The sequence below is a fragment of the Myotis myotis genome, unplaced genomic scaffold (assembly GCF_014108235.1).
Source record: "Myotis myotis isolate mMyoMyo1 unplaced genomic scaffold, mMyoMyo1.p scaffold_m19_p_10, whole genome shotgun sequence".
In the NCBI taxonomy this organism is placed as follows: Eukaryota; Metazoa; Chordata; class Mammalia; order Chiroptera; family Vespertilionidae; genus Myotis; species Myotis myotis.
In genome coordinates this window covers 65,764,524-65,777,807 of record NW_023416314.1, presented here as the reverse complement: position 1 = coordinate 65,777,807, position 13,284 = coordinate 65,764,524, and the positions used below count along the sequence as shown (strand labels likewise).

At 36.6% G+C, this 13,284-nt stretch overlaps 2 protein-coding genes across 2 annotated transcripts; both read left to right on the top strand.

Annotated features, from left to right (window-relative positions):
- Positions 1-2,904: 2,904 nt before the first annotated feature.
- Positions 2,905-3,846, top strand: LOC118663993 (olfactory receptor 5D18). Its single transcript, XM_036323899.1, has one exon. It carries the CDS (start codon positions 2,905-2,907, stop codon positions 3,844-3,846), a length of 942 nt encoding a protein of 313 aa, XP_036179792.1.
- Positions 3,847-10,513: 6,667 nt separating this feature from the next.
- Positions 10,514-11,464, top strand: LOC118665488 (olfactory receptor 5L1-like). The gene has a single exon (XM_036326935.1). The coding sequence runs from the start codon at positions 10,514-10,516 to the stop codon at positions 11,462-11,464; it is 951 nt and encodes a 316-aa protein (XP_036182828.1).
- Positions 11,465-13,284: the final 1,820 nt, after the last annotated feature.

Below are 13,284 nucleotides of genomic sequence, written 5' to 3'. Positions count from 1 at the left end.
TAATTACGTAATTTTGGTAACTGTAGGAAGGTATAGGAGTGATCAGGGAGCTGGGAGAAGTGACTTTAAAAGACGAATTTTCATATGAAATGCCCCTCGTGCTGCTCCAGATTTCCAGTACACAAGAATAACATCAGAGAAAGATGATTAATTTTAATTGTTTATTTCATGACCTCAAGAGCATGAGGCAATGGAGAGTCTCTAGGGTCCATATCCCAAAGGTTGTGATTATAGATATAAGAATATATGAATCCCTTCCAATCAGGAGAGGTCCTACCTTTGCCATCAGCAGGTTTGTTTTAAGATTCAAAAGACTGATATTAATTTCAATGTATGGTATCTGGAAAACAATGTGAGAGGGGAAATTTACCCTTTAGATCTATGCAGTGCTTGAGAAATATTTAGTCACTGCAAAAGTTACATATCTGAACATGCCAGGAAGAGGATGTGCCATTGTCCTACAGAGCTTTGCAATCAGAAGGCCTGGCTCAGCTGAGCTCCCCAGCAACAGCAGGTGCCTAGGGTTGGGGTAAGAAGAGCTTGGAGAATTTTGGAAATGTGCATTGTCTTGCTTCTATAATTTCTCAGAGCAGCAGTCAAGGTAGACACACAAGTATTTAAATAAAATGAAGTAAGCAAAGAATAAATAGACTAGTGAAAAAAGTTAAAAGATACCAACGTTAAGATTGCAAAGCAGGACACATTGGGCCTTGAGAGCAAAAATTACAACAAAATGGAGGAAAATTATAAGAAAGAATATCTCAGGTATTGTATTTCCTGGATTCAAATATCTAGAAAAATTTACTAGTAGTTTAATAATAGCTTTTGGGACATTACATTAAATACAGCATTGATTTTTAAAGGACAGGTAAATTAAGAATTGTATTAAGAAAAAGTGTGATAGAGTGACTTTGTGATGGATTGTCTTTTGAGGTTGTTTTTAAGACTCAAATTTATGAGAATATGAGCAGATAGGACCCTGGAGTGTCTCAGTTTCACATAAGATCTGACACCTTCACTGATGGGCCATCTGAAGCTATTTCATGGGTTGTGGGACCAGAGATAACCTTCCTAGAAATAATAGTTTCCTGGTATGGGAGGATCTTAGAGGTGTTAGGCAGCAATTAGAGAAATATAGGGTCAGAAAAGTAGGCTTTTGCCCTGTACAGTTGTGAGTGTGAGAAACACAGAGTTTATTCTTGTATTATTACTTATTAAGTATTGTATTAATTTCCATACAAACCTACTTTTGCCTTGCCTTGTGTAATTCTGTATTACTATTTTGTCTCATAAAATGACTTTCTAGTGCAGTTTTTAATTCTCCTTTATAGGTGATATAGTGACAGAATGAACATTATATAGGTGTTGAAGGAAGCTGGGGCGGGGGGGGGGGGGTGGGGAGAGAGAGAGAGAGAGAGTGAGAGCCTAGGAAAGGGAAGTCTTTCAGTCAGAGTCTTTATTGTTAGTTATTCCTGGGAGAAAATAAAATCCTAAATCCCTTTTCAGTTCATATTGCTGCTGCTTTCAGATGTACCCTGTCACTGGGCTACTGCTTATACACATAACATCTGCAGTTTGTCATAACGTATGACTATTAATAATAAAGGGAATACCTTAGCATCTAGACCTTGAACATGGATCAGAGTGCAGCATAAAATATGAACATACTGCTGGGAGTTTGGAAATGAGGGTTTAGTCATAGCCATTTAAATTGCTCCTTATTTGCATGTCATTGGGAAAGTCATGGTTTCTCCAGCTTCTGTTTTATCACTTCGAGAATAAGAAAGCAGACTAGATTATCTATCATTTGTCCTAATTTTATTATTTCTCAAGCAGTGAGGAAGTATTGACAACTAGGACTCCCTGCATTGAGGGCAATGCTATCTGAAAACAGTAAAGATTTATTTTTATATCAGGCTTACTGGATCAGAAAAGGAAGAGATTAGCCTGGCTGGCATTGCTCAGTGGTTGAGCGTCAACCTATGAACCAGGAAGTCACAGTTTGATTCCTGGTCAGGGCTCAAGCCCAGGTTGTGGGCCCCATCCCCAGTGTAGGGTATGCAGAAGGCAGCTGATCAATGATTCTCCATCATTGATGTTTCTATCTCTCTCTTCCTTTCCCGTTCTCTCTGAAATTAATAAAAATATATTGTAACAAAGGAAAAGATTAAAGTGCTATATGAAATTAACAACAAAGGCACAAATTTAAAGTGTTAGGAGTATTAAATTTTTTTATTGATTTTTCACAGAGGGGAAGGGAGAGGGACAGAGAGTCAGAAACATCGATGAGAGAGAAACATCGATCAGCTGCCTCCTGCACACTCCCCACTGGGGATGTGCCTGCAACCAAGGTACATGCCCTTGACGGAATCGAACCCAGGACCCTTCAGTCCGCAGGCCGACGCTCTATCCACTAAGCCAAACCGGTCAGGGCAGGAGTATTAATTCTTAATGTCACAGTGTGAATGTATGAGGCAAACATTAATTTTAGAAATTTCTCATTTTTATTGCTGATTGCATAATTGACAAAATCAGTGATGTTAGGCTTATCTTTTATGACATTAAAAAAAGGAGAGCTGAAAGTGTTATGGGTGGATTTGATTAAAAATACCATAATTCCCTTGAGCTCATACTATTTTTAAATATTAAATAGTACAATTGAGAACTTAGAAAATTAATTCAATAATTGTATTTTTTACATAAAGAAAAATTTAAAAATGTTATCATGCTTAAAAATATTATACATTCAGCATAACTTGCATAATAAACCCATAGAGAAATTCTGAAAGACATTTTTGCTGCATTTACCAGTTTGATAAGGAATATTAACCCAGCTTTTTATACCCTCACTTGGTTTAATATTTTTCTTTTCAGGACTCATTCAGATTCTGAGAAACAGAAACCATGATACTGTCGGAGAGGAATAAAAGTGGGACCACGTTCACGCTCTTGGGCTTCTCAGATTACCCAGAACTGCAGGTCCCACTCTTCTTGATTTTTCTGGCCATTTACAGCGTCACTGTTGTAGGGAATATTGGGATTATTGTCATCATCAAAATTAACCCCAAGCTGCACACCCCCATGTACTTTTTCCTCAGCCACCTCTCGTTTGTGGATTTCTGCTATTCCTCCATCATTGCCCCCAAGACCCTGGTGAACCTAGTTGTAGAAGACAGAACCATTTCATTTCTGGGATGTGTTGTACAATTCTTTTTCTTTTGTACCTTTGTGGTAACGGAATCCTTTTTATTGGCTGTGATGGCTTATGACCGCTTTGTGGCCATCTGCAACCCTCTGCTCTACACAGTTGCCATGTCCCAGAAGCTCTGTGCCATGCTCGTGTTCGGATCGTATGCATGGGGAGTGGCGTGCTCCTTGATACTCACATGTTCTGCTCTCAGGCTATTATTTGAGGGGTTCAACACAATCAACCACTTCTTCTGTGAGTTCTCCTCACTGCTCTCCCTCTCTTGCTCTGATACTTATGTCAACCAGTTGCTGCTTTTTATTTTTGCCACCTTTAATGAGGTCAGCACACTACTCATTATTCTCATGTCCTACGTATTTATTCTTGTCACTATCCTCAAGATGCATTCAGCCAGCGGTCGCCGCAAAGCCTTCTCCACCTGTGCCTCACACCTGACGGCCATCACCATCTTCCACGGCACCATCCTCTTCCTCTACTGTGTGCCCAACTCCCAAAACTCCAGGCACACAGTCAAAGTGGCCTCTGTGTTTTACACAGTGGTCATCCCTATGTTGAACCCCCTGATCTACAGCCTGAGAAATAAAGATGTCAAGGATACAGTCAGCAAGCTAATGGACACTAAAGTCTTTTCTTGTTGAGCATATTGTTTCAGTAGAGTTTGTACCTACATGCAAATAAAGTATGTCCTTAAAGGTTTATTTTAAAGAGATATTTTTTAAATTATTGAAGAGCTAATGTTGTAGAGTGGAAAGGACATGGATCTTGACTCAAAGAGACCAAAATTAAGTCTGTCTCTTACTGAAGAAAAATCATCAGTTTCTTTCACTTTAATTTTTCATTTACAAATTTGAGATAAATAAACTGGCTCCTAATCTGATTGTAAAGATTAAAAGTTAGTATAGGTAGCCTGTGGAATACCTTATAGAATCTCAATAAACATTAATTTCATCCCTCTTTCATATAACATGCCTGGAGTAGACTAGGCCTTCAATAAACACATGGATTTCTCTTATAAAGATACAAATAGCAGTTAAGATATAGTCTTCATTTTCAAGGAATGCAACATCTAGTGTTGACAGTAGGGCAATGAAGAAAGTGGCCATTGTATAAGATAGAAAATAAGTATCATAAAGGGTTTGAGAGAAAGAAAAGTTCAAATCTATTTAGGGACTTTGGAGAGATGCCTTCATAAAATAGGCATTGTTTGCACTTGGCCTTGGATAGCAGAATAGACAGTTTCGGGAGACACATTTCAATAAGGTAGGAGTTTTATTCAGTAGACAAAAGCCTAACAAAATAAAGAGTTCAGAATGTAATACTGAGTCAATGGCCCAACAAATTTTTAATTGAGAGAATACTGCATAATGTGTGTGTGTGTGTGTGTGTGTGTGTGTGTGTGTGTGTGCGCGCGCGTGGGCGAGCACGCGTCTGCATGAGCTGTATTGTACATACAGGTAACTTGGCATGACTGGGAAATTGAAACTACATGGTCTATATCCTGAATGTGTTTTCAAAGGAGCTCCAGTGTGGCGGTATAATAAGCTATGATAGGCTTCACCAACCACTCAAAAATGGTAGATTGGATCTTAGAAAATCTTAGAAGCAAGAGGTAAGCATGGTTAGAGCCTGCCCTACCTGTATTGCATGCTATTTTTCTGCCTGAAAAGATAAAAAACTTTATCCTTATTATTTTTGTCTGAACATTAGCATAATCTCTGAATCCTCAAATTGAACTCCCATCTTAAAAAAAATGTGCTTGGAAGTGCCTTAAGTGTTGAAAACTAATTGTCTACATAATCTTATTCGAAATAAAATGAAAACCAGAGAGTTGTTAGCATTGAGACCTGTTCAAACTGGCCAATTAAAAATACCTGATGTTGTTAACGTCATCACTTTTGCTTGAGTAACTTGTGCACCCTCCTGCATTCTCTCTACTATCATTAATGTAATGGAAGAAATAAATTTCCAATTGTTTTGGCAAAGAAGAAAAATAACCCGGAGAACAATTTTATATGGGCTCAATAAAGTTATTTGGAATATTTGCATTATTTTGAACTTATGATCATCATTTTAAAAATGTTTCATTGCTATGCATTATTTTATAAATAACTAATCATTGTGTACAGAATGATAAAATATGTAAGAAACATTGTTGTAAATATCCGATGCCTAATTAGGGAATGCTTTTCTCTCCTAATGATTTCTGTTTCTTTTTTTAAAATTTTGTTTTATTGCTTAAAGTATTACAAAGAGTATTACGTATGTCTCTTTTTTCCTCCCCTTGACATTCCTACGGCCCCCCCTACCCCCCAGTGTCTTGTGTCCATTGGTTATGCTTATGTGCATGCATACAAGTCCTTCGGTTGATCCCTTACCCCCTCTCCCCAACCTTCCCCAGCCTTCCGGCTGTAGTTTGACAGTCTGTTCGAGGCTGCTCTGGGTGTTCACAAAGTTATCTTTCTCCACACATCTAGAATTTATACCATTTTTAATTGTCTTTCAAATTAGGAAATTATTTATATTAACCTCAAATAAAATCAATAAAGGGTAATCTCTTTTTATACATTATGTTAATTATTTCCATCCTGCATGGGCTAAGGAGGGTCACATGTTGTGGTAGAAATAATACAACCCACTTGGCTTTTATTCTGAGGAAACCAAGGCCCATATTATTTCAGTGACCTGGCCAAGGTTGCAAAAGCAATCATTCACAGAATTAAAGCCATCATTTAAGACCCCAGACACATTAGCAAGCATATTTTTCACTAAACACTGGCATATGATCTTATATTTATTCATTTTCAAGTTATGACATTTCAGATTCTTTATAGTAGATTGTATTGCTTCTTAACAGAACATGGTTTATATTAGTCCTCTTTACATTTTTGTGTTTATATGCCTTTTAGTTAATTCTGAAAAGGCATATAGCAGAAGTTTAATTTTACATTTAAATATTTCACCATAAATTTAAATAACAGTGAAAAGTGTAATTTCCATTGCATAGAATAATTCATTTAAAACACATGAATAAGAACATCTGAAATAGTCAGATTTGTGTCTTTCCTTCTTCTATACTCATATTCAGCTGTATTCCCTTCCATTGAACATTATAATTGTATTAATTACATTAATGTTTTTTATTTCTTTTGATCGTAATGCTTTGGGAATATCAAGAGTTTTTCTTTCTGGATTAAGTTAACTTGGCAATGACACAATGATAATTATACCACTAATTGAAACATAATTGCATTGCAACTTTGGATATAATATAATTAATCAAAAATTAAAGAATGTTTAAGAAATATTTCTTTTTATGAGAAATATGTGTTTGGATTTTTAATTTCAATTAATTAATGTATCCCTAAATGATATCAAAACATGACATTTCTTAAGACACTCTAATTAAGAGAGGGCTAAATACGGATTTAAAAAATAATTTCTAATATTACTGCCCTCCTTTACAATTCTTCCTTCTCTTACACATGGCTGTAATAAATTACCCCCAGGAGAAAATAGAAACAAGCTTCCAGATCCCAGGAAGTATCATGCATGTCCATTTCCAAAAAACCAGAGTGTAGTCCACCTACCCCACCAGAGGCATCTCATTTTGCGGCCTCTGGCACTGAGTAAGGAGGATGGCATCCTGGCACCATTCAGTAGCCCTGCTCTTCCCCACACAGTCATACGGGCCCCACAAACCCAAAAGCAGCGTATGGCCTCATCCTATCAGTCATTCCACGTGTGACTTCGGGCAAGTTACACCTGTCTGCGCCTCAGTCACCTCATTTGTAAAGGTGTGTAACTGTACTAGTCTCACTTATTTTTATAAAAAGAAAATGTCTTTTTAATAATTTTTTAATTTTTCAATCATAGTTGGTATGTACTGTTATATTAGTTTCAGGTGTTCAACCCGGTGATTAAGCATTTATATAACATACTAAACGAAGACCCTGATAAATCTAGTGCCCATCTGACATTATACATGGCTATTACACTATTATTAAAATATTATAAAGTACTATGCTGTACTTTACATCTCCTGTGACTATTCTGTATCTACCAATCTGTACTTCTCAGTCCCTTCATCCTTTTCACCCAACCTCCCAATCCCTCTTTCATCTGTCAACCATCAAAATGTTCTCTGTATCTGTGAACCTGTTTTTATTTTGTTCATTCATTTATTTTGCTCTTTAGATTCCACATATAAGTGAAGTCATATGGTATTTGTCTTTCTCTGTCTGACTTATTTTGCTCAGCAAAATACCCTCTAGGTCCAACTATGTTGTTGCAGATGGCAAGATTTTTTTAAGGTGGAGTCATATTTCATTGTATATACACACCACTTATTTATATCCATTTATTGATGGACACATAAGTGGCTTCCATATCTTGTCTATTGCAAATAATGCTGCAATGAACATATGGATGTATATGCCTTTTTGATTTAGTGTTTGAAGATGAAATGTCTTAATAGTTGTATTCAGAACAGTACTTAGCATATAGAAATTGGTCAACGAGAAGGTTGGTTGTTCCTACCCCTTTCTGGTATTTGGCAGAACTCTGGTGTGCTTTCACACCCTATGCTCTTAAGGAAGGAGCTTTTGAATATAAGACAGGCGAAGTTTATAAGCCCTATTTACAGATTTCATAACATCAGTGTGATCTCTGGTTCACAGATCGATGCTTGGATGAAGCATACAGCGCCTTGAAATTCACTCTGAGCTCTCAAGGCATCATACTGGACTATAGCAATATATAACAACTTGGGATAATTTCCCCCTGTTAATATCTCATAGAAGTCATTACTGATTTGAGTACCAAGATGGTGGTGTTTTCTTGGTATCTTGTTGGTGTTCCACAGAGATCAACAATTATTTAGGGAAGCTTAAGGACCATGGACCCCAGGGACACACACACACACACACACACACACACACACACACACACACACACACACCATAAAGCTATAATATTTCCCATCATAACATCTTCAGAAACAGGGGAAGCAATGTCTGTCCCGCAGGTTGGTTGGTTGGACTATACACTCTGTTTTTTTGGAGTGGACATACATGTTATTTTCTGGGACCTGGAAGCTTGTTCTTTTTATTTTCTCCTTGAGGTAATTTATTATAGCCCTGTGTAAGAGAAGAAAGAATTGCAAAGGAGGGCAGTAGTACTAGTCATATTTTTTAAAACCTGTATTTGCCCCTCTCTTAATTAGTGTCTCAAGAAATGTCATATTTTGAGCACTCCTTTGTGAAAATACTTTCTCTGTGTATTGAGAAATAATCTTGATGAGAAATGGGAACAATCTAACTTGCAGAACCAAAGAACTTGTAACAGCTTTTAGTGTAAAAGGGGAGAGTGTAAACAAATTGGGGAGAATGCTTGATTTCTCTTTTCATTCTCCTACTCTCTCACTAACTCTATCCACGAAACCTGGTAGAAATTGCATGGAGACCCTCCTGATGGTCACCCTGAGGCTGAGTGGCGGCAAGGGGCCTGAGAACTGCTTATAGAGGGGACAGGCAGCTGCACCCCCTCTGAAGCTCAAAGGGGGGGAATTACCTTGGCCATGTGCAAAGCACTTTGAATTGTCTCTCCATAGCAGGTTTCTCAACTTTGAAACTATTGATATTTTGGGCCACATCATATTTTGATGTTTGCATGTGTTGTCGGTATGTGTGTGTTGGGGGAAAAAGGGGAGGCCATTGTGTATATCGTAGGGTATTTAGCCGCATCCCTATGATGAGAAATGGGAACAATCTGATTTGCAGAACCAAAGATCTTGTAACAGCTTTTAGTGTAAAAGGGGAGAGTGTAAACAAATTGGGGAGAATGCTTGATTTCTCTCTTTTCATTCTCCTGCTCTCTCACTAACTCCATCCACGAAACCACTGTGGGGCTTGCAGGAGGCAGCTGGTCAATTATTCTCTCTCATCATTGATGTTTCTATCTCTCTCTCCCTCTCATTTTCTCTCTGAAATAAATAAAAAATATATATTTTAAAAATCATGCCGGGACCGGTTTGGCTCAGTGGATAGAGCGTCGGCCTGCAGACTGAAAGGTCCCAGGTTCGATTCTGGTCAAGGGTATGTACCTTGGTTGCGGGCACATCCCCAGTGGGGGGTGTGCAGGAGGCAGCTGATTGATGTTTCTAACTATCTCTCTCCTTTCCTCTCTGTAAAAAATCAATAAAATATAGTAAAAAAAAATCACATGCTTCTTCCTGAGCCGATACCATAATATGTTTTGTAAGAATTCAGGCAAGTTTCTATATTGTGTGTTTTAAAAAACAATTGGAATAAAATATTTACATTTTATGTGTGTTGTGAGGCTTAAATATACAATTCAAATTATGTATACATATATAATATCTGTGCAACATGGCTTACGATTTTATAATGACATTTTAGCATAGTCATTTTACAAGTCATTAAAGTTATTAAAAAATAAGTTTAATAGCTGTGTACTTGTCCATAATATATAGGTACCATAACTCTGATAAATTCCATCCTGCTTGACACTTTATTTCTAAGTTTTACTATCATCAATAATGCTGCAGTGTGGCAGCAAATATTCTTGTTAATAATTTCATATTCACCTCTTTGATTAGTTCTTAAAATAAATTTAAAGCAGTAAATTCATTTGTCAAATAGGTCATTATAAGGCTTCAGAGTCATAGTTGCAGGCAGTTTGAATCCAAGAGTACCAATTCACTAAATAATGGCTGACATTAAATAGCTAGTTAACAATATCACTATGCTAATTTCATAGAAAAATGCATAAAAACTACTTTTGCCTTCTAAAAAATATTGGTAGAAAAACTTGTGGTTTAGCAATCAATTAAGCATACTTCTCAGCATTTCAGTGGTAAACAGTATAATAATTAAAAAAAATTATTTCCTTGGGATCCCAATTTTCCCAATATTGACTAAAAAGTCAGCAGGAAAAAGGGATTAAAATTTTATAAAACAAGATGGCTAATTAAATAATATTGGATGTCTTACAATGATTCCCTTCCAGGCCCAAAATTGTGTAGAACTAGCGTTAGGACTCACACTGAGTCGATGGATATGAATGCTTTTGTGTGACCTGTGAATGAAACTGTGAGCTCTATGCATTTGTATGCAACAATGTTTGGGCATTTTCTAAACTTCACAAGAGCAATGTCCCATTTGCAGAAAAAATTAACTATCCTACTTATTTTCATGTCTTTTTTAGGAGACAGTCAAAACTGAATTTGGGATCATATAATGGAGAATAACTGTTAATATTTTTCTCCAACTCCCTTGAAGTGGGGACATGGGCAAGGAAAACTGTACCATCGCAACGGAGTTCATTCTTCTAGGATTATCTGATGTTCCTGAGCTGAGAGTCTTTCTTTTCATGCTGTTCCTTCTGGTCTATGGAGTCACAGTTTTGGGAAATGTGGGCATGATCGCACTGATTCAGGTCAGCTCTCGCCTTCACACTCCCATGTACTTTTTCCTCAGCCACTTGTCCTTTGTAGATTATTGCTACTCCACAATCATTGTGCCAAAGATGCTAGCTAATATTGTAAAGGAAGACAAAGCCATCTCCTTCCTGGGATGTGCTGTGCAATTCTACTTGTTTTGCACGTGCGTGGTAACCGAGGTCTTCCTGCTGGCTGTGATGGCCTATGACCGCTTTGTGGCCATCTGCAACCCACTGCTGTACATGGTCACCATGTCCCGGACTCTCTGTGTGGGGCTGGTGTCTTGCTGCTACCTCGGTGGGACTGTGTGTTCTCTGATTCACTTGTGTTTAGCTCTTGAGATCCCATCCTTTAGATCAAATGTGATTAACCATTTCTTTTGTGATCTGCCCCCGCTCTTATCTCTTGCTTGCTCTGATGTCTCTATGAATGAACTGCTGCTTTACATTGTAGCCACTTTCAATGAGATCATCACCATCGTGATCATCCTCACCTCCTACTTGTTTATTCTCATCACCATCCTGAGGATGCACTCTGCACAGGGAAGACGCAAAGCCTTTTCCACCTGTGCCTCCCACCTCACAGCCATCGTTGTCTTCCATGGAACAATCCTTTTCACTTATTGTCGGCCCAGTACTGGCAATAGTACAGATACTGACAAGGTGGCTACAGTGTTCTACACAGTAGTGATTCCCATGCTGAACCCCCTGATCTATAGTGTGAGGAACAAAGATGTTAAAGAAGCTCTCAGAAAAGTGGTGGCTTCCAAAATATTTTCTCTGAGAATATTTTCTTAGCAGGACTCAGGCCCCATAGTGGAGGCTGGTGGAGGGATGAATGGGTGGGCTGCTGTGCTGGAGTACAGAGAACAGCCAATGGGTAGGTATTTATGAGTGAGGTGTTTTGGTTCACTTATCTTTATACTTACTTTTGATTACCTGACAATCAGCATACATGTATAATTAATGTATATGGCAGCTTGACCAAGAGCACATCTCAGTTCTTTTCATCTGGACTCTCTAGGCAGTCTTCATTACGTAATTGAGTATATTTGTTGTAAGCATTGAGAGCTAATTGCTTTCCGTGGCTTGGAATGTTGTTTTAAATTAAATGTCAATTTCAATGACAATCTAAACAAAGAAATAATAAATCTAGATTATTGTGTATATTAGGGAGGATTCATTTTTCTCTTATAGTAGTCATATTTATTGAAAGATGCCCTCATACACACAGGTATCTAATTTTTAAAATTCTGTAACTTTGTACATCTTTTTAAGCCCATCATCAATTTTACTTGAATTCCTTATATTTTCTTTTTTTTTTTTTTGTCCTGCACTGTTTGCGTTTGGATAAAATTCCAGATTATTCAGAAACTTATTGGGAGGAAAAATTCTGGTTGTTTTTGTGAGGGTAAAATGAACCAGGCAGCAGTCTGATAGGGGTTCATGAAATAATTTGGTATGGTTATATGATTTTAAACTTACAATGATAAATTAAAATAATATCAAAATTTCATAAATATTTACATATACAATTATAACCAAAATGTTTTACATATTTACAAATAAGCTACCTTCCTTTGTATATTGTCACTAACTTAAATTTAAATTATCTGGAACAATAATGTAAAAATAGCAAAGATGTTATATTACTCTTGATTGGAATCTATGAAAAACTCATGTTTACAATTTTTTTATGTATTTTTCTCTATCTTAGTGTAGGATGATTATATTTTTGTAAAGTTAGAGGTAGAAATCAACTTTTATTTTGAGGAAATGAAAATGTATAGTTTAAGTGCTCTGACCAATGTATTAGAATTAGTGAGTGACAAAATAAAGATGGGTAATTGAGATTTCAACCACAGAGGCACTACACTTTTCAATAAATATAGATGTAACATTTCATCTTATTCCATTCTGTCATTTGAGATTTTGAATCTTCTTTGGCACCTCTTACAGCTGCTATGCAGAACATGATTTATGTTAGTGTTATTTAAATTTTTTACTCACGTGTCATTTAAATGAGTTAATTTTTAAAATCTATATATCTGTTAAATTTTTAGTTGACATAAAAAATTCATCACAAATTTAACTTGAAAAAGAAAAACCTATTATTATCCGTGTATACCATAGCTTTTATTTCCATCATGATTAATTTAAAATACATGGATCATCAGATTTCACATTATTTCTTTGTCCTTGAGTCATATTTAATTTTAACTATTCTACAGAGTTGTATTAGAATGACATGTATTTATTTTTCTTTATATTTATTGTCTTTGCCCTGGCTAGAACTCCCAATCTTGTGTTGAATAGAATTGGCTAGAGTGGATCCAGGTCTTTTTCCTGATCTTATAGAAAATGCTTTCAGTTTTCATCACTGAGAATGTTGTTAGCTATAGGCTTGTCATATATGACTTCTATTATGTTGAGGTACATTTCATATTTTTTTCATAGGTATGGACAGTGGTAGGAGGACCTGGCTTTGGAAACAGTAGGAATAATTATAACTAAAAGCTGTCCTTTTCAATAGAGTTTGAATTGTAACAGAGTCTAAACTAGTATTTATTGTGCACTCCTATTATCATATTGCTATATTTGAGGACATATTGGTTGTA

Excerpts from the sequence above, each read along its gene's own strand:
- LOC118663993 (XM_036323899.1), top strand. The coding sequence starts at position 2,905 with ATGATACTGTCGGAGAGGAATAAAAGTGGGACCACGTTCACGCTCTTG.
- LOC118665488 (XM_036326935.1), top strand. The coding sequence starts at position 10,514 with ATGGGCAAGGAAAACTGTACCATCGCAACGGAGTTCATTCTTCTAGGA.